Source organism: Trichosurus vulpecula, chromosome 1 (genome assembly GCF_011100635.1).
Source record: "Trichosurus vulpecula isolate mTriVul1 chromosome 1, mTriVul1.pri, whole genome shotgun sequence".
In the NCBI taxonomy this organism is placed as follows: domain Eukaryota; kingdom Metazoa; phylum Chordata; class Mammalia; order Diprotodontia; family Phalangeridae; genus Trichosurus; species Trichosurus vulpecula.
This window is the reverse complement of record NC_050573.1, coordinates 74,731,270-74,752,157: the sequence shown is the minus strand read 5'-3', so window position 1 is coordinate 74,752,157 and position 20,888 is coordinate 74,731,270. Positions and strand designations below refer to the sequence as shown.

Here is a 20,888-nt window from a genome sequence, read left to right as displayed (position 1 = left end):
GTGCTAAGTAAAAATTATATTGATATCTCCAAATGGCAATTGACTCTCCCTTCTCAGTCTTACACTTTGCTGGATTTCTTCTTTTCCCATTAGATTGTAAGCTCCTTGAGGGCAGGGACTTTCTTTTGCCTCTTTTTGTATCCTCAGTACTTAGCACAGTGCTTGGCACTTAATAAATGTCAATTGATTTTCGCTTACCACAGGCTACTTTGTGTCTTGCTCTGATGATACATGCCATATAGATGTATATGACTTATAAATTCCTTGAGAAGAGGTATAGCCATTAGTGTTCATCTTTGTGGTACCCAGCACAATATTTTGTAATGCAGTAGCTACTTAATAAATATTTATTGAACTGAATTGGAATTTTCACTTCCCATATCTAACACGTCTGCCCACTCCTGAGGTGGTTTTTTAAAACAAGTCCTTTGACTGAGTTCTACGCACCTGGGTGAGAGAGATGTGACTTCAGTTTGTTGGAGAACAAGAGAGGCCATCAGTGAACTGGAGATCTCGCTGGATCCCTTAGGCAGCCCTCAGGCCTCCGAGATCACTTGACTTTCAGAGTTTACAGCTTTAGAGACTAAAATGACTGTAATCCCCTTGGTGAGATTATTTCTCTCCTTGGTTGAGTTGAGCTCTTATTTCACTTCCAGCTGAAGAACTCCTTAAATTTTGTTTATTCTTTGGTCTATTCCTCCTCCCTACCATAATATTTGTAAAGTGCTTTGCAAATCTTAAAGCACTATATAAATGCCAGCTGCTATTATTAATCTGTATAGCTCCCCTACTTTTTATTAACTGTTTACTTTGATAAAGAAATGTATTAGCTATTCACGATGGTCTTTTCTGGAACCAGTTTTTGGTGGGAGCTTAGTTGGTAAAAGTAATAAGCTAAGTGCTACCCTGTCCTTGAGAAGAGTGATCAGAGAAAGTGGGCCCCAAAGTATTATACCCCTAGACTACCAGTATTTGAGTTGTGGTGGAGAGATAAAATTCTAGCTCACTACCTGTTTTGGACAGAAGTGAGGGAAAGAGCAAATGGCCAGCCACTGCCTTCCTTCTGCTCACCTGGGATCTCCAGCTCCCTTTTAGAGAGATCCCAGGTCAGATATCTATGCCACATTTCAAGCAGAGCCATTCAAGCCGTATATAGATTTAGACAGCCACCAACCACACATATCTTAATGCATAGAACTCAAATCTTGGTCCCCGCTGAATCCCAAGAGCCATTATTTGCAGAGAAAGCAACTGAAGCCCAGAGGAAGGAGACAATCAGTGTTTGAGTCATGATGTGAATCCCATAGCCCTAATTTCTAGTGTTTTACTCCAGGTCATGCTGATCTTGACCCAGGAGAGAAAATAGGTCCATAGGTCTCTAGAAAGATGGGAGACAATTGGTGCAGAGCTTTGAATAATTTATCAGATTCACTTGCTTAGTTTCTTTTTTTTTAAACAAAAGATTCAGAGGGAGAGGAGATGAGTTATAGGAGGAGGTGAGTTATATCCTGGAAATTCCTGTGATAGAAAAGAAAAAGGTAATACAACTTTACAAAGAAAAGAGGTTATGTCAGATGACAAAAGCTTTCCTTTTTTTGACAAGTTTCTAGGCTGGCAGATCAATGACATTATATATCAGAAAAGCAGAATTTCCCTCATGTTGTCCTCATGGGCAAGATGGAAAAATATGAGTTAGGTGAGAGTACAGCTGGGTAGATTCTGAATTGATTGAATGACCAGACCCAGAGGGTGAGTCATTAATTAGTTGGTGTCAGCTTGGAAAGGAGTGCCTCAGGGACCATCTAGATGTCTTTGGTCCTGAGCTGTTTGACATTTCTCAATGACTTGGATGAAGGCATAGATGACATTTTAAATCCAATTTCCGATGACCCAGAGCTAAGGATAGCTAATATACTGTATGACAGTCTGGATCTAAAAAGATTTTTGGCAGCTTGAATGAGGGACCATATCCAATAAGATGAAATTAAATTGAGATAAATTTAAAATCCTTCACTTGGATTAAAAAAAAATCACCTGCACAAGTAATGGATGGGAAAAGTATGGTTGGAAAGTGGTTTACATGAAAAAGATTTGGTGGTGTTCATGAACTGAAAATTGTATGGGATATGGCAGTCCAAAGAAGCTAACTCAATCATAGATGGCATTTAGAAAATAATAGCTAGCTTTTATATAGCACTTTAAGCTTTGCAAAACACTTTGCAAATATTAACTTGTCCTCATAACAATTCTGGGAGGTAGGTACTATTATCATCACTGTTTTACAGGTGAGGAAACTGAGGGACAGAGATTGAGTTGCTCAAGGTCATATAGCTTTAAATATCTAGCTGAAAACCAAATATGTTAAATAAATAAATTGCATTTAAATATCTGAAGCTGGATTTGAACTAACAGGCCCATGCCCTAACTACAGCGCCACCTAGTGGCCAAGGAAAGTAGTGTTCTTAGAACTCCTCACTCTCATCCTAATCTATTGCCAAGGCCTGTTGATTTTTCCCTTTGTAACATCCCTCAGAAATGCCTCCTCCTCTCCTTTAGTAATGCTGCCACCCTGGTGCAGGCCCTCATCTCCTCACTCCTGGACTATGGTAATAGATTTCAGGTTGATCTGCCTGCCACAAGTCCCTTCCTATTCCAGTCTATCCTCCACTCAGCCAAGTCCCAGCTAAAATCCCACCTTCTACTAGAAGCCTTTCTTATCCCCTCTTACTTTTATTATCTTCCCTTTGTTGTTTATTTCCTATTTATTGTATATAAAGCTTGTTTGTATATAGTTGTTTACATGTCTCTCTCCCATTAGATTGTGAGCTCCTTGAGATAAGGAACTATCTTTTATCTTTCTCTGTATCCCTAGCACTTAGCATAGTCTGGCACATAGTATATGCTTAATAAATGTTTATTAACTGAATGACTCATTTATCTTTTAGGTCCTATGATGCTTTGAATTCCCCTGGCTCTGTTCCCATTAGCCCTGCTTCTCATGAATCCTCAGAACTTCTGTTTATGTTTCCCTGGGTCTCAGCCACATTTATAAGGTTCGGGACCTTGCTCTATTTGGTACATGCACGTGCACACACTCCTTGTATAATGGAAAGAACACTTGGTTGGAGGCAGAAAACTGGGTTAGAATCCTGATGCTTTCTAGCTATGTGACCTCGGAGCCTTTTTGTGCCTCCCCTCTCCTAATTAATAATAATAACTAGCATTCATACAGCAATTTAATGTTTGCAGAATGCTTCCCATATATTATCTCTTTGGGTCTTCCACAGCCTGGTACCCACCTACCTTTCCAGGCTTATTTCCTAGTACTTCATTTCATGGCTTTCACATCCCAGCCACTCTGAACTACCAGCTTTTCACCAAACTCTACCGTCCCCCTCTTGCCTCCATGGTTTTGTGCAAGCCATTTCCCATGTTTAGAATGAATTACTTCCTGCCTTTTCTTTCTTTAAGGCTCAATTCCTTTGGGAAATCTTCCCAATCTCCACCATTTATTTGTGTTCACTCCGTTCTCAAGTTCCCTCAAACTGTATTTACTTGTTTACATGTTGTGTTTCCTCCCACACTCAGTAGAGTGTAATATTTTTGAGAGAAGAGACTTTTTTATTTTTATATTTTCATGTCCAGCTCCAGACTCTTGCATTCTACATTCATTGAACTGAATTGAACTAAAATCATTTCCCCTTTCTAGGCTTTGGTTTCTTCATCTGAAATGAAGGGATTAGGTAACATGGTTTCTGGGATTCCGTCTTGTTCTAAATCCTATGAGAGTGTTTTTACCAGCAGAAGGCTCCAGGCCCCTTGGCTCCAAATTGGAAACGCAGTTATTTTCCTCATCAGCAGCAACGACAGTGACACATATCTTCCTGGGTCCCCCCGCCTCCCTTGTCCCTGCCTGATGATCTGCCCCTCCCCAAGCCTCCTTGAAAGGTTATCGCTAAACCCAGGTGACTTCCCTGGGAACAGAGGGGTCGAGGAGACGGACACTGGTCCTGCTGCTAGCTGGAGGAGATAAGGGAGGTCATGCCTTATCTCACAGCAGTTGGGTATAAATGGGGAGGCAGAAGCAGGGATGGAAAGAGGCAGCTGGACCTGACATTGAGCTCTGGCTCCAGGGCAGGTGTTTCTCCCCAGCTGTCCTTGCCTCTCATCCACCATGCCCAAGGCCGTGCTGCTCCTGGTACTGTGGGCTTTGCTGGGGGATCTGCCGGCAGCCGAGGGCCGGACATCTCCCTATGCAGTAAAGCTGTGTGGCCGAGAGTTCATCCGGGCTGTCATCTTTACCTGTGGGGGATCTCGATGGAGAAGGGCTAGGGCAGGTGAGTAGTGGGAAGGGAAGGGTGCCTGGAGGTGCCCAAACAAGACACTGGGGGCTGGGGAGGGGGGGTGCTTCAGGCTGGGGCAGGGATAGCCAGGGATCGGAATCAGCTGGGAAAGGGAACTTAGAGGCTGCCTAATCTAGACCTCTCATTTTACAGATGAGGAAACTCAGGCTCAGAGAGCAGGGTAGAATTTCCCCTGAGGTCACATGGCCAGTCTGTGTTAGAGACAGGATTTAAACCCAGATCAAAGATTTATTTCTTGGATGAGAGCTTCACTGCTGGAGATCTTAGGGAACATCTAATCTAAACTCGTTTTATTGGTGAGGAAACAGACATTGAAATGTGAACTGTTAGCATTACATATCCACTCACATTTAAGGGTTCTATGGGGAGACAATGAATATGTGGGGGGGGGGCGTCGGAAAAGACAAGTGTAAGAAAGTTTCTAAATCCCTTTGTTGGGGAGGGAAGTCTGAAGCAGTTAAAGGACTAAGGTAGCCCGTTCATGGGGGAAATTCAAGAGGCTTCAATGTCTTACTCTGTTTTCCAGGGGATGCCTTTGCTGAGGAGTTGGGCGGAGAGTCCCAGGAGACCTCTTCGATTGAATGGCTGTCCAGCCCCCTCTTGCCACTGTCCAGGGAGCCTGAAGACTTCTACAGCAGCGTGGGGAGCCCTAGCTGGTCTGGGGTGTCCAGGAGTCGGCCAGAGTCAGAGCCTGAGGCCAGACCTGGCCAGGGCTTCCTTCGAGGTGGTCGGGATGTTCTAGCAGGTGTTTCTAGCAACTGCTGCAAGTGGGGCTGCAGCAAGACTGAGATTAGCAGCCTGTGCTAGACTCTAAGGGGGAGACTAAAATGTCTCTGCTGAGTGTTCCCCCCTCTACTCCTGTTTCTAGGCTCCAGGTCCCTCCTGAGGCCACACTCTAGGTCTTCCCTCTCTCTCTTGTCCTTGCTTTGTTCTTCTCTCACTCCATTTTCCAGTGCTAGACTGGGGTTCCCTTCCCTTCTCTCTCCCTGCTCTACTTTCCTTTCTGGTGTTAGATTCCAGGTCCTTTCTCTTTCTCTCTGCTCTTTATGCTCCTCCAGACTAGCACCTGCCCCAGCTCTAGATCTTTGTGCACTATCCCTCAACTTTGCACCTCTCCTCTGCCTGGTCCTTGAGCTTCCTCTGCTCTGAGCCTGTTTGGGGAATGGAGACTGGGGAAATGGACCCCACCTAATTCACCCCACCTTCTGACCTCGATTCTGGGCATGGTCACAGAGAACTCTCCTAAGTCACTGTTTTCTGGCCTAGGGGGGAAAAATGGTCATGCAGAATTATAGGATCACAGATGTAAAGCCGGACTGGACGTTAGATGTATTCCCACAGTTACAACCTGGGATTGGCCCATACGTGATTTTGAATACTCACAATCAGGCCACACACAGTAATACCTATGTTATTCTACACCCAGAATCATTCAGTCACATGGGGAAATGACAGACTGTTGCTATTCTGTGTTCACTGTGGGGGATGGGCAAAGGGTGGGTGGCTGGGGCTGGGAAGCCGGATGCCTGGGTTCAGGATGTGGGTTGGCCTTGGTCCAAGCTCTCTCAAAGTCTCAATAAAACTCAGAATGCCTTTGTGTGTGTGTGTGTGTTTGTGTAGGTCATTGTAGGGGTGGGTGGTTGACCAACATCCCTTCTCCCCACCCCCCAGCTGAGGGGCACACTTCCCTTGTGCCTCAGTACCCCCAAGAGAAACGTTCATCCTTATAGGCCCTTCGGTTTGGTATACCTCCCTCCCACCATCTGGAACTTTCTGCCCTGAGCCTGGGTTAGCTGGAGGGAGCAGAGGGAGCCAGATAAGGACCGCCATGGACACACTTGGGTTCAACAGGACTCTAGGCACCGGCTTCCCTCTGTTCCCACCGCAGCGACTACCAACCAAGCTGCTGCTAATGCTGTGGCTGTTGCTGACTTTGCCAGTGAGGTCTCTGGACATCCCAGAGGGTGAGTGATTAACAGTTCTACAATCTTCCGTTCCCCTAGGCTGCTCACCCAGCTGTGGTGGCCCTGGAGGACCCCTCACTTCACGATGAGCCTCAGGCAGGTGCTGGGTGGGATCCCTCCTGCCTTCTCTTTTGATTCCCTTCCTCTTTCCTCCTCCCCCAGCAGCTGGTCAGCTAACTCCTTGGGGCCCCCAGGGGATGTGGGAGAGCTGGAGGATGAAATATACTCAGCCCAGCGAGGGAGGGGAGATGGTTGGGAGCGTTTTGGGCTCCTAAGTAAGGCCCTAGCCTCTGGTTTGGCAGAAGCTGGAAGTTGATCATTCAAATGATACGTATTAAACCATCTGTGTACAGAGCTTGTGCTGGTCACTGGGTAAACTAGGAAATTCTGATAAAACATCCCTCCAATTCACGGAGGTTGCTACTAGTGGGGGGAGGGGTGGTGGGGAGTGATATAAGCACATGCCTAGTGCAAAAAAAAATCGAGACAAAGTCAGTTGAAACCTGAATTGCAGTCCTGGCTCAGACACTTCCTTGCTAGCAGTGGGGGCCAAATCACTCTAAACCTCAGTTTATTCTTTACCTCTAAAATGTACAGGTAATACCCATAGTCCCTACCTCCCAGGGTTGTCCGGAAGAATAAATGAGAGACTGTATATAACGTGCTTTGTGAACTTTAGTGTACTATATACAATTTCACTTATTCCTATTAAGTTCTTTTATCTCTCAGTCTTAGTTTCATCCTTTGTAAATGGGGGTGCAAATATTTGCGATGTGTGTAAAGTGTTTTGCCAGCCTCAAAGCACCAGTACACAGCACTTTATGGGGTTATATATTTTTCATGGTTATGTGATCAGAGAGGTAGAAATGAAGTAATGCATGTGAACCCAGAAGAAAGCCATTTATTGAGTCAAACCAAAGGATTCAGGGGCTTCCAGGAAGAAATGGGAAATCAGGGAGGTCTATAGAAGAGTTCGAAAATAGATGAATTGGGGCGCCACCCATCCCTGCCACTGACCGGCTGCTGGACTTGAGTCCTCTCTGACCTCAGTGTCCTCTATGAAATGAGGAGATTGGATCCAATAATCCCTTTCAGGTCTGACATTCTGTGAATTGAGCTTTAAAAGACTGGGAATTAAGCAGATAATGGGGGAGAAAGAGAATACTCCAGGCAAGGGGGATAACATGAGCCAGGAGAGTGGTGAACATAAGCTGGGGGAGGGTCAGAGTCCGGTGGTTTGGTTGGAGTGTGAGGAGCAGAGTGAAAAGTGAGTAAAGAGGCAGGATAGGAGGCGAGGTTGGAAAGACCAGGGTGGTGGCAGATTTGGAGTGACCTTGAGTGCCAGGCAGCAGGGACTGATCTTGAGTATGAGTGCAATAAGGAGCCACAGGTTTGGGAGTGGGAGGGGAATAATGTGACTAAATCTGGTTTTGCTGAAACAGGTTCACAGACTGACCAGGGATCCCCGCCCTCCTCAGCTCCACTCCCTCAACTTCAGTGCTACTGTATGAGACCCAAAGGGCACATGAACTGTACCTGGGGACCCAGCTTGGACACTGGCATTCCTTATACTTTCTACTATAAGAGCTTAAAGTAGTGAGTAAAATTAGACTTTTCTACCTCCTCCCCCACATGCCTTCCTCTAACAGCACCGGAGAAATGGCAGCTTTCAGGTCCCACCCCCTAGCCCTACTGATGTACTTCCTCCTCCATGTGACCAAGTCTGTCCCTTAACGAAGAGGAATGTGGTACATGGGAAAGAGCCCTGGCTCCGGTTCAAATCTTGCCTTTGATACTTATTAAATGTCATTTTGGGCAAATCACTTAATCTCCTCAAGCCTCAGTTTCCTCATTTGTGAAATGAAGAAGTTTAAGTAGACTGCCTCTGAGACCTCTTTAAGTCGATGGTCCTATAACTTCTCTCATGTGTCAGATGAGAGGATGGATACACCATCCAGCGCTATAATGCTTCTAGGTTCCTGGGCCTTGCCTTCTTCGCAGTCTTTGTGTTTTTTCCCTCATCAGCCACCCTAACAGGATCCAAAATGTCCCAGTGCCCAGAGGCCAGGGTTGGGTCATTGTAGAACGGGAGCATCTCACAGCCTCTGAAGAGTACCTTGTATGGCTGAGCCCAAAGGACAACACTTCCCAACCTGGAGCCCCAGAGCCACTAAGATTGAATCTGGATCACATAGGTACCCCCAAAGAACGGGGGTGGGGGGGGAAGGGATACCTGTCTGGAGGGTGGCAGCTGGGGGTCCCTGGGGCCCACAGGAGTATTACTTTTATTTTCTCCCACAGTGAAGCCTGAGCCACCAAAGCTATCCCATGAAGTAGAGTTCTCCGATGACCCCACAGTAGTCACTGTGATTTGGGCTGCCCCAGCCTGGCCTCCCCATGAAAACTTCAAGTATGAGCTCCGCTTCCGGGACATTTCTGCTTCAATATGGCAATATGTGAGTCTCATCCCCCAAGCTTCTGAAGGCCATTTTGGGTTTGATGTTCCAGATAATAATAATAATGTTCATGACTGGTATTTATATAGCACTTTAAGGTTTGCAAATCACTTTACATATGTTAACTTAATTGATCCTTGTAACAGCTCCAAGAGGTAGGTACTATTATGATTAGCCCCATTTTACAGATGAGGAAACTGAGGCACAGGGAAGGGAAGTGACTTGCCCAAGGTCACACAAACATAAGTGGTAGAACCAGAATTTGAACCCAAATCTTGTGGGTTCTCTTTATACCATACCATGCTACTTCCCTTGTAAGGAGGCTCTGGATAGGATTAACTGATGACTACATGTGACTGTGTCAATCAATAAACATTTATTAAGCACCTCCTGTGTACCAGGCACAAATGCTAAATTCTGGGGATACAAAAAAAGACAAAAGACAGCCCCTGCCTTCAAAGGACTTACAATCTAATAGGTGAGACAAGGTGCAAACTAAATGTATACAAAGCAAACTATATAAATGTCGTTGTTCAGTTGTGTTCCTGACCCCATTTGGGATTTTCTTGGAAAAGATACTGGGGTGGTTTGTCATTTCCTTCTTCAGCTCATTTTAGAGATAAGGAAACTGAGGTAAACAGGGTTAAGTGACTTGCCCAGGGTCACACAGCTAAGAGTCTGAGGCAAGATTTGAACTCATGAAAATAAGTCACCCTGACTCCCATCCCTCTCTCCATTGCACCACCTAGCACTGTATACAGGATAAATAGGAAATAATTAACAGAAGGAAAGCATTGAAATTAAGAGGGGTTGGGGAAAGCTTCCAGTAAAAGATGGGATATTAGTTGGGACTTAAAGAAAGCCAGGGAGTCAGAGCGAAGGTGGGAGGATGTTCTGGGCATGCGGGACAGCCAGAGAAAGTGCTGGGAACCAAGAGATGAGTCTTGTTCATGGAACAGCCAGGAGGCCAGTATCACTGAATTGAGTGCATAAAGTATAAAGAGACTGGAAAGGTAGGTGGGGACTAGGTTATAAAGGGAGGCAATGGACAGCCACTGGAGTTTATGAAGTATGGGAAGGGGCTGACATGATCAGACCCAGAATGGTCAAGCCTCCATGTCTGGGATAGGGAGAGAGATGTGGGCTAGATTCTAAAGTAATTCTGAAGACTTAGGCTAGGCTGAATGACTAGCCCCAAGGAGTAGTGATCAGTATCTCCATCTGTGTAGTAAGGGACATTTCCCCATATGGAAGAGGCTGGGGAGCCTGCTTCTGGAAAGGCATGATCATGTGTGATAGAAGTGCCCTGCTCCGGATTTGGACCACATGCAGATATTCTAGAGTTGGTGTCAGTCTTCTACCAATTCCTTTGTAGTAGGAGGTTCATGGGCATGTCATAATACATATCATATTTTTTACAATATCTTGAACATGTTTTGCTAAGGATTTGTTTTTCTTCTTCCTTTTGAAAAATGATTTGTGGGGCAGCTAGGTGGCACAGTGAGTAGAGCACCAGCCCTGGAGTCAGGAGGACCTGAGTTCAAATCCGGCCTCAGCCACTTGACACACTTACCAGCTGTGTGACCTTGGGCAAGTCACTTAACCCCAATTGCCCTTGCCTTCCCTCCTCCAAAAAAAAATTTGTTTAAGGAATGGCTCTCTGGGAGGGGAGAAGAAGAGGGATATAGGGGGAAATATAGGGGATGTAAAATATAATTTTTTTAAAGAGATCATTGGTAACATTGGAGAGAATATTTTTATTTGAACGATGGCTGAGGTCTGAAAACAGAGTGGGATGAATTGAAAAGTAAGGTAAAGGAGGTGAAGGCAATGAGTCTAGACAGCTTTTTCTAGGAGTTTGGCTATGAAAAAGAAGAGAGGTAAAGGATATTACTCTGAAGGGCTGGTAGGGTCAAGTGAAAGTTTACTAAGGAAGGGAAAATCACAGGCTTGTTTGCTGGCAACAAAGGGGCATGTAGTGGAGGGCTATTGAAGATAAGAGAGTTGATGTCAGGGAGGTGATTGTAAAGGCAGTCATAAATAGGAGACAAGAGACCTAGGAGGAACAAAAAATGCTGTCTTACAATATATGAGGGGTACACAAATGTTGAAGAGTGATTGGACTTTATCCATTCAGTTCCAAAGACTATAACTAGGAGAAATGGGGGGTGGGGTGTTGTGGAAAAGCAGATTTTGGTTCACTATAAGGAAGGATTTCCCAACAATTAGAACCAGACAAAGATACCATGAAATGCCTCCTTGCTTCTCCGTGAACAAGACACTCCATCTCTTGGCTCCAGGCATTTTCTCTGGCGGTCCCCCATGCCTGGAATGCTCTCTTTCCTCATCTCCAACTCCTTCAAGTCCCTACTAAAATCCCACCTTGTGCAAGAAGCCTTCCCTAATCTCTCAATTCTAGTGTATTCCTTGTGGGAGGTGGATACTATGTCTGTGGATCATTTCCTATTTATCCTGTAGAGAGTTTGTACATAGTTGTTTTCTTGTTGCCTCTCCCCCACATTAGATTGTGCACTCCTTGAGGGCAGGGATTGTCTTTTGCTTCTTTTTTTTATCCCCAGCACTTAGCACAGATTAGGAATTTAATAAATGTTCATTTCGTGCATGGCCAACTGCCTTGGGAGGTAAGGTCATCATTACTAGAGGCATTTTAGCAAAGGCTGAACTCAGCCAGCATGTGGTAGAGGACATTGTTGTTCATAGATAGGTTGGACTGAGCGACTTCTGAGTTTCTGCCGATCCAGAGATTCTGGGCTTCTGCTCCTTACATGGCCTCAGCGATTATTGCATGGCACAAGGAAGTTATTCTGTGGCCCACTGGGGATTATTACAAAGTCCGGTAGGGTTTGCTATGTGGCTTGTGAAGGCTCCTATTAATTTGAAAATCCATTTTATTTTAACTTTCATTGGAAAATAGTATTAAAATGTATATATATGTATGTGTATCGGTATCACACACACACATATGTACTGTGGAGGCACTAGGAGGCGCACTGGGCCTGAAGTCAGGAAAACTCATCTCCATGAGTTCAAATCTGACCTCAGACACTTGCTAGCTTTGTGACCCTGGGAAAGTCACTTAACCCTGTTTGCCTCAGTTTCCTCATCTCTAAAATGAGCTGGAGAAGGACATGGCAAACCACTCTAGTATCTTTGCCAAGAAAACCCCAAATGGGGTCACAAAGAGTTGGACACGACTGAAGGACAACATATGTACTATGTATTTATAATAACAGAAATTTAAAAATTGATAGGTGATAGATAGATAAAGTTCCAGACTTGTAATTTCATCGTTGTCAAGAGCTCCTGGTGAAGAAATTATCAATTCAGATCACCAGCTACTAAGCAACTTAGAGTCTTAGAGACTTGCCTGGTATGTCAAGATATTAAGGGACTTGTCCAGGGTCACACAGACAATATGTATCACAGGCAGGACTTGAACCTGGGTTGTCTCTGTCTATTCTACTCTTACCACTCATATACAAATATATAAGTAAGAACAACAGCTTTGCACAATGGTAATATTGTGGTCAATGAGGTTTATCCAAGGTGAGATTATGGCTGATCGAAAACTTTTCTCAGTACACCACCATGACAGTTTGAAATATAGTTGGCATTGGCAATTTTTGACAGTTTCTACAGAGACTGAGCTATTCTTATTTTTTTAAAAAAGGAGTGTTTTCTAATTCCTCATTGCCCTTGGAGTCTACGTTTCTAGAATGTTGTATTTGAGTTCATAATAAAGCATGTTTAGTCTTAAAAAGAAAAACAAACAAAACCAGAGAAAAAGAGATTGTAAATTACTATACATGTTTGGGAACTTCTGTTGTTTCCCCCTCGCCCCTCCCCCTGTTAATCAGGGTTAAACGATTTGCTCATCATCACGCAGCTAGTAAGTATCTTGGGCAGTACTTGAACTCAGGTCCTCCTGATTCCAGGGCCAGTGTTCTATCCCTGATGTGCCCCACTGTGCCTCCTCAGGGCCTGCCTGGCAGCCTAGAGGTGTCAGGCTGCCCAGGAATCAGGTCAGTCCCCTGGATCCTGAGCCCATGACCAACTTGAGCACCTTCTGTTATTTCTCAACTACTAATCCCAGAATGAAAGATGTACATATTATCTTTAATGTAATAGTAGTCAAAACATCCTGCTTGTTTTGAACGTTTTGGTGATTTATTTAGCATGGATTTTGTTACTGTTATCACAATCATTATGATCCATGGGAAGGGGCTGTGTGGTTAGCACTGGACTTGGGGTCAAGAGCGGCTTGGGTTCAAATCTTAACTCTGACACTTACTAGTTGTGTGACCCTGGACTACTTCTCTGGCCTCCATTTCTTTATCTGTAAAAATAAGGATATGGTGATGTCTGTAATGCTGAGATCAAATCAGAAATCAAATGAGATCCTAGGAGCACAGAACTTAGAGCTGGAAGGCATCTCAGAAGTCACCTAACTCAACCCCCTCATTTTATCTATGAAAAACCTTCAGAGAAATTAGTTTAATAGTTTAATTATTAGTTAATAATTAAATTAGTTAATAGTTTAATTATTCCCCCCCAGTTACATCTCAAGCAAATTTTTAGCATTCATCTTTACAAGATTTTGAGTTCCAAATTTTTCTCCCATCCTCCCTTCCCCCCGCTTCTGAAAATGGTAGGCAGTTTGATATCCTTCAGAAAAATGAAATGAGCTTCCCAGGTAGTATCCAAATACTTTACAAACCTTAAAGCACAATATAAATGGCGGCAGTTATTATTACTGTATTGGTTTGCCTGTCTTTGTTCTTTTAAAAAATTATTTATTTTATTATTTACTTATTTTAACAGACTTTTCTCTTTAAATTTTGAGTTCCAGATTCTCTCCCTCCCTCCCACCTCCTCTCCCATCCACTGAGAAGACAAGCAAAAGGAAAATTAATTATACATGTGAAATCATGCAAAACAAATTTCCATATTAGCTATATATATTGACAAAAAGCAAGAAAAATAAAGAGAAAATTATACTTGAGTTTATACTGAAAGTTCAACAGTTCTCTCTCTGAAGGTGCAGAGCATTTTTTCATCGTGAGTTGTCTTGGATCTTTGTATTGACTAGAGTAAGCCAAGTTTTTTTTTTGCAGTCCTTACATCATTACAACATTGCTATGCACAATAATCTCCCAGTTCTTCTCACTTTGCTTTGCATCAGTTCATATAGGTCTTGCCATGTTTTTCTGAACATTTCATGGATCACAGTAGTACTCCATTACAATTGTATGCCACAAAGCTGTCTTCATTTTATATCATTTCATATGACTTCCCAGGGGATTATCATGTGGTACATGGGCCCGTGGAGATTATTATATGGCCCGTGGCAGGCATTGTATGACCATGGAGCTCATGACCCATGAGAGTAATTATATGTAATAATAGAGGCCACTGGATATTATTCTATATATTATATTATAGAATATTGTATTACCATATAGATGCATAGAGGTCATTACATGACTTATGGGAAGCTATTTCTCACCCTTGGAGGTTATGACCCCTCTTCATCTCTCCTTCAGGTGGAGCCTAGAGATTTACTAACCTCATCCTTTCTGGAGGGCTTAGAGCCAGCCACAGTTTATGAGGTATCCTCCCGCTGCCAAGTGGAAAACAACATGGGCTTTTGGAGCGACTGGAGCGCCACTCTGAAATTCCAAAGCCTCCTCGCTGGTAAGTCCCTTTTTCTCTTTGGGCTGGGAGACCCAAGTCTTGGGTGCTCTCCCCTCCCCTTCCTAGCTACTAGAGAAGTTCCTCACTCCGCCTCTCTCTATCCTTGTGCTTCTGTTTAGCCCAAACCGGCCAGGTGGACATGTGGGTCTTTGGGTCTCCCTGCAATGGCCCACACCCCCAAGAAGAGCCCTATGTGTTGCAATGGAAGGTGACCTGGGGTCTGGGGGTGTTCCTCTAGGGTGGGCCTGGGCTGCAGCCCGGAGGGAGCTGCAGCTTGGGCATGGAGATAGGGTGGGAAGGGAAGATAGATCCATTGAGCCTGGGGAAGAGAGAACTTGGGTTCAGTTTCCTGAGGACTGAGTCCCAACTGGGGCAGCATGATATAATTGAAAGAATGCTGGACTTGATGATCAAGGACCTGGGTTCAAGTCATTTATTCTGGCCACTGAGTAGCTGTGTGACTTTGAGAGAGACTCTTCCCCTCCCTGGTCCTCAATGCCTTCTGATACTTGCAACCTTAAAGCATTCAAATGTTCTAATATAAGGCAATGTCCTTTTCCTAGACTATGGGCTTGGGGAGGACAGAAACTCTTGTCTTAGCATATTAATGGATTTTTAAAACCCTCTTCTAACAACCCTGCAAGGAAGGTAGTACAAGATATATTATTTCCTCATTGCAGATGAGGAAATCAAGAGAGGGGAGGTGACCAGCCTGGGGTGACCTGGCATGAATGACAGAATCAAGACCTGAGTTCAGGCCTCCTGACTCCAAGTCCAGTGATCTAAGCTAAACTTTGAATCCCCTTCTTCCAAAGTGGCTTAGCATTCTGCACAGGCCTTCATATACAGCAGGTGCATTATTAATGGACATTGAATGAATACTGATCTCCATCATGTCACATTAATCCCTTCTCTTCCTGGCTTAGGATCTCATGCCTGGGTTGGGGCTGAGCTATAAGGTGGTGTTCCAGGTACCAGGTGAAGACCTGCACCCTAAGGTCATCCCCTGCTGCAGTGTTACCCTTTCCAAAGGCACAGAGCGGGTATCAATAATGGCCATCAATATTACTGGCCAGGGGCATCCTTCCAACCTAACCCTGGCCTGTTCAGGTAAGGGACCATGAGCTTCCTCCTGGAAGTATCAGGGAGGGGTGGTGAGGCCATCTCGGCTCTGGGTGCATTGCTTCTGGAAGGAATGAGTTCCCCATCATTGGAGGTGTTCTACCTACTGAACAATGAGGGATATTGTCAAGAGGATCCTTGTTAAGATGCAGAGATGAATGTAGACATGTCTTCCATCTCTGAGATTCTGTGATTTGGAGGCAAAGGCCATGCAGAGATAGCAGATAGTATGGAAGGACTCAATGGGTGAGAGTGGAAGAAACAGATGTCATGGAAGGGGAGTGGTACTTGGGGATTGGGTAGAGGGGAATAGGTTCTGGCTCCCCTACCGTATTGGCAGCTGGGGCACCAAGCCTCCTGGTTCACACTTGTCCCCAGGTTCTGCTCCTAAAAGGGTCCAAGTAAGCAGCATGGGAAATCAGGGGATGTTGGTCACATGGATACCAGAGCCACAAGAACACCAGGAGTTTATAGTGGAGTGGACCCAAGAAAATATGCTTCCCCAGGAGTTCCACTGGATTCGTCTGCCAAACGGGAGACACAGCACTCTGCTGAGAGGTAAATTAAGGAACCAGTCAGGCTGAAGGGATGCCTGAGTCCTGCTTCCAAGCTGCTGAAGGGTTCTACAGACTGATGGACAGATGGACAGGAAGATTTGTGTCATGGTGAATACATGAGTTAGGAGTGGTTAAAAAAAAAGCCAGGGTCCTCAGTGGACGGCAAACTCCAAAGGAATCAGTCAAGAAATACAAAAAAGTGACTCTACGTTGAGAGTCACTGGGTCCAGAATAAAGGGGTGATAATCCCACTATCTTCTGCCCTGCTCATACCCCATCTCCAATATTGTGTTCAGTTCTCGGCTCCACATTTTAGGGGCATTTGACAGGATCCAGCATGTCCAGAGGAGTTCAACCAGGATGTTGAGAGGACTCAGGATCAAATCATAAGATCAGTTTGGGAATGCCGAGCTTGGAGAAGAGAAGACTTGTAAGGGGGCAGGAGTAGGTTAATGACTAATAGCACTTTTTACACATTTGAAGGGCTTTCATGGTGGTTGGTGGAAGTTTCAGATGTAGGCTTAATGTCAGGAAAAAACGTCCTCCTGGTGAGAGTTGGCCAAAAGCTGAGCGAGCTGTCTCAGGGAGCGATGGGGCCTCCTTCATTTGTAAGTCTTCTAGGCCTGAGGACTGACCATTTTGAGAAGATGGTGTAGGAGACGTAGGCTTAGTCGGAGGTGGGAGTGTTCTCAGTATCTTCCAAGGTCCTCTACAACTCTGAGATTAGGTGGTTCTGGGGAGCCCCGGATAGGAGGGGCTCATAGGAAAAAAGGATGAAGAAGAGAAGATATAATAGAAGGGGGAAAGCAGGCATGGAGAAAGGTAGACTGGGTTTTTCCTATGTTTTTTCTGGACCCATGTCCCCTCCCTCTCTTTCAAGGAAACTTCAAGGAAGGAGTTCCATACCGAGTGACCATGAGCAGCATCTCTCCGAAGGGCCTGGCCTTTGCTTCTCCAGTCTGGGGGTACAGTCAGGAGATAGGTAAAGGAACTGGGATGGGGAATAGGAGGAGGGGTGGTGGCAAGTGGGTCCTGGGGAAAGGGTTGCAAAGCAAAGCAAGGCCTCTGATGTTTACTCTTCCCACCAGCACCCCTCGAAGGGCCAGCTCTGTGGCAGATTCAGAATGCTGCCAGCGGGGCTCTGACTGTAGCATGGGCTGAGCTCCCCAGAGGACGACGTGGGGGACACTTCACACACTATACCCTGTATGTGCAGCCAGACTCTGGGCCCCCTACCCTTCTGAATGGTAAATCTTGACCCCCTTCCTCTTCATCCCACTATGTTGGCCCCTAATCCAGGCTCAGATTCCACCTTCTCTAGGAAGACTTTGGAGACTCTCACTGGCCAGTCCACTGTGGCTAATTCTGGAACCTGCCACTAGGGACTTCTCCTTACCTATCGCAGTGTTGCTCATAGAATCATAGAATTTTGGAAAGGCCCTCAGAGGTTACCTAGATCATCTCATTTTACCGGAAACTGAGGCCCATAAAAAGTAAGGAATTTGCTCATTGTCACACAAGTAAGGAGCATAGGAGTTAGATCTGGATGGGGCTTGAGAGACTACAATCCAATCCTTTCATTTTACAGATGAAACTAAGAAGGCCAGAAACGGGGCAGGGATTGGCCCAAGGCCACTCTGTCAGTTAGTGTAGAAACAGGACTAAAACCCAAGTTTCCTGGCACCTGGCATAGGGCTCTTTCCATTTTTCCACAGTGTTTCTGAACCTGGCCCAGAGCCTGCTTCCTCAAGGAAGCCTTCCTAGAATGAACCCATCTCACCCTTATTAGTCCCCTTCACTGTATCTTCCTCTTACTGATAATTCTGTCTACATCCTCTCTGTCCCTCTAGTGAGTGCAGATACCCTAAATGTGACCCTATGGGACCTGCCTGTAGGATTCTATAAGATGTGGGTGATAGCATCCACCATTGCTGGCCCTGGACAACCTGGCCAGATCCTCCAACTCTTCTTCCCTGGTGGGTATGCTGGAGACAGGAAGAGGAAGGGGTGGTGGGTTTGAGAACTACAGTTATCCCTTGCACATTGTGGGGGTTAGAGGCATGGCACCTCCGTAATCTGGAAAGTCCATGTAAAATTTTTTGGCCTTCCCTTCATACCAGAGAAGTCTGAATTTTTTCCTTTTTCTTTTATGGGGTGTTTACAGTACCTTGGATTAATATTTGGTCACAGGTTATATTATATAATACTATCTATATATTTTATGTGTTTCTGAGTTTCTAAACTTTTTCTGTGTCATCTACTGGCCTTTGCATGTCATCTGTGGCTTCTACAAAACTCACAAAAAATTCCCGTTTGATTTCTTAAGCCTACCTGTGGTGTATTGAAACCATGATGGGGAAAATTGCGATGTGGAAGGGATAATTGTACTGACAGATGATGATGGCAAATGGCAAATCCTAGCTCTTAACAGAGGTTTAGGGTCTAAAAGGACCAGCCGTTGGTTGGTGGAATGCCTGGCTTTGCTGGGGAGTCAGGATGCTAGGGGCCTTGGAGATACTGGAGGTGGGGGGTGTGGATAGGGCATTAATAGCAAGCATTAGCAAGAAGCAGACTATTTCCTTGACCTTTTTGGTAAGTGTGTGTGTGTGTGTGTGTGTGTGTGTGTGTGTGTGTGTGTGTGTGTATGTTTGGGGGAGGGGCAGAGTGGTTAGGAGAACCTGCTAGGCAGCACATTTCTCTGGGCCCTGACATCTGATCCCTGCCTTCTTCTACTCCTAGAGAAGAATCCAAAAGAGTGGAAAGTGCTGTGGGAAGTCCTGCTGTTCTGTGTTCTGTTATCCATGAGCTGCTGCCTGGGTTTGGTGTTCTTCAAGTGGTGAGGTTATTGGATGCCTAGGTCCTGGTCAGGACTCCCAGAGGGGAGGGGAGAAAAAGTGTGGTTTGTACCATGGGGCCCCTGGGGCAGAGAAATTCTGGATTTCTGAGAGGACAGTGTATCCTGGGGTGGAGAGCCCAGATGCCTTCATGTCACCCCCTTAATTGTGTCATTAACCTTCTTTCCCTGGCGTGAGTCAGCTGCTTCTGTCAAAAGTTTCTGCCCCATTGGGTCTCTGAAAGGATCCCTGATCCCTCCAATAGCAAGAGCATGCAGCCTTGGGGAGAGGTGAGTAGAGGGGACCCAAGAGCCTGGCTTCCTAGTCCATAAACTTAGAATTTGAATTCTACCTCTCTGAACTACCAAGCTCCTCCTGTCTGTCATATGTTGGGCCCCAAGGGTGGAAGGGAAGGAATGGCCAGTTGGTGGGGGTGGGAGGAGCTAAGGCCTCCCTCTTCACTATCCTTCCCTAGGAGCTTCCCCAGGCTCCACCTCCCAAGGATGCCCTTTTCCTAGATGTGGAAGAAGTGGAGACTCCGATATCCCCAGCCCCCCAGGCTCTAGAGGCTCCCACCCCACTTGACTCTGGATATGAGAAACACTTCCTCCCCACACCTGAAGAGCTGGGCCTTCTGACCCTGCCCAGACCTCAGACTTCCACCTGAGGAGTCCTGGATAATGAATCTCTGCCAAGTGTGTGGATCCATGGTGTAGAGGAACCAAGCCCAGGATCAAGGCGTTGCCCTGACTTTGGGGGGACCAAGTCTCAAAACCATAGAAGGTGAATCCTGGAAGGAGCTTGGAAATTGCCGTGTCTACTTCATCTCCCATCTTACAGAAACGGAGACTGAGGGGGCAAGGATGAACATGGGAGATTTGCCCAAAGCCATACAGCAAGTTAGAATCAGGACTGGGACTCAATCTTGCGCCTTGCCCCACCCCACCCAGTCCCTCTCTGCTCTGGGAGGAGAGCCATGGGAAAATCCTGCTGTGTTCCTCTGATCATTTTGAGGACCTGCAAGGAAAAGCATATGACTTCCTACAGTGGGCCAGAGAGTTCAGGACTAGAAGGAACTTCCGAGGTCAAATCGTCCAACTCCCCTCCTCATTTAGAGTAGGAAACAGATGTGCAGGGGGAGAAGTGCCTCCCTCAAGTGCATAGCTTGACAGGAGCAGAAAGAGAACCCAACCAACACCTGAGTCCCCTGACACTACACCCGGTGCTCTCTTCTTTGCCCTACACACCTCATTCATCCTACTCCCACCTATGAGCAGGGGATTCAGTTAAGTTTCTCCCCTGCCACCAAATCTTGCATGACCTCCTCACTGTCTATGGGACCAAGTCCAAACCCTTCTTCCTGGCATTTAAGGCTCTACAGACTTGTCCCAGCTCTTTAGCTTTGCTTCTCACTGCCCTGCTGTTCCCCCCTCTCCCAGTGCCCAACAGCCTACATACAGCTTACCATTCATATCTGAAACACGTCTTCCCATCATCTCTCCAGGTTTTGGTTCTCTCAGTTCATTCTGTCTTTCTCCCCAGAACTCTAATCCATCCCTTCAGACTCAGCTCAGATGGCACCTCCTCCAGGAAGCCTTCCCTGTGGATCTGACTCCCTCCCTCCTCTGCTCCCCCTAGACTCTGTTTGTATCACTCTCACTAATGCAGATTATATGTCACATTGGCTTTGGATCCTGGCTACCCATGTGTCTGTCTTATCTCAGACTGGGCTACAAAATCCTCGAGGGTAAGGTCTGGGACTTTTCTGTCCTTACCTCTTCTCCAGTGTAACCCCAAATAAGAGGCACTTAAGAACAGAATATCAGAGATTGAGAGCCGGAAGGAACCTCAGAAACCATCCAATCCAACCCTTTCA

The 20,888-nt window shown here is 45.7% G+C and overlaps 2 protein-coding genes and 1 non-coding gene across 3 annotated transcripts; all 3 read left to right on the top strand.

The window, feature by feature from the left end:
- Positions 1–4,174: 4,174 nt before the first annotated feature.
- RLN3 (relaxin 3) lies at positions 4,175–5,171 on the top strand. The gene is made up of 2 exons (XM_036752124.1): positions 4,175–4,337; positions 4,891–5,171. Exons 1-2 carry the CDS (start codon positions 4,175–4,177, stop codon positions 5,169–5,171), a joined length of 444 nt encoding a protein of 147 aa, XP_036608019.1.
- An 855-nt stretch (positions 5,172–6,026) lies between these two features.
- IL27RA (interleukin 27 receptor subunit alpha) lies at positions 6,027–20,594 on the top strand. Its single transcript, XM_036740946.1, has 14 exons — positions 6,027–6,328; positions 7,771–7,924; positions 8,354–8,523; positions 8,630–8,784; positions 14,349–14,499; positions 14,619–14,707; positions 15,426–15,609; positions 16,000–16,179; positions 17,059–17,160; positions 17,267–17,425; positions 18,029–18,154; positions 18,918–19,014; positions 19,215–19,302; positions 19,488–20,594. The coding sequence occupies exons 1-14, from the start codon at positions 6,193–6,195 to the stop codon at positions 19,677–19,679; spliced, it is 1,983 nt and encodes a 660-aa protein (XP_036596841.1). The 5' UTR covers positions 6,027–6,192; the 3' UTR covers positions 19,680–20,594.
- Positions 12,307–12,447, top strand: LOC118835134. Its single transcript, XR_005009471.1, has one exon. It is a non-coding gene; the product is annotated as a U4 spliceosomal RNA (small nuclear RNA).
- Positions 20,595–20,888: the final 294 nt, after the last annotated feature.

What these genes read in the sequence shown, in the direction of transcription:
- RLN3 (XM_036752124.1), top strand. Translation starts at nt 4,175, where the DNA reads ATGCCCAAGGCCGTGCTGCTCCTGGTACTGTGGGCTTTGCTGGGGGAT. An exon ending in ATGGAGAAGGGCTAGGGCAG is followed by an intron (nt 4,338 to 4,890) that starts GTGAGTAGTGGG and finishes TCTGTTTTCCAG; the next exon opens with GGGATGCCTTTGCTGAGGAG.
- IL27RA (XM_036740946.1), top strand. Translation starts at nt 6,193, where the DNA reads ATGGACACACTTGGGTTCAACAGGACTCTAGGCACCGGCTTCCCTCTG. An exon ending in CCTATGTGTTGCAATGGAAG is followed by an intron (nt 14,708 to 15,425) that starts GTGACCTGGGGT and finishes TTCCTGGCTTAG; the next exon opens with GATCTCATGCCTGGGTTGGG. An exon ending in CCTCCAACTCTTCTTCCCTG is followed by an intron (nt 18,155 to 18,917) that starts GTGGGTATGCTG and finishes TTCTACTCCTAG; the next exon opens with AGAAGAATCCAAAAGAGTGG.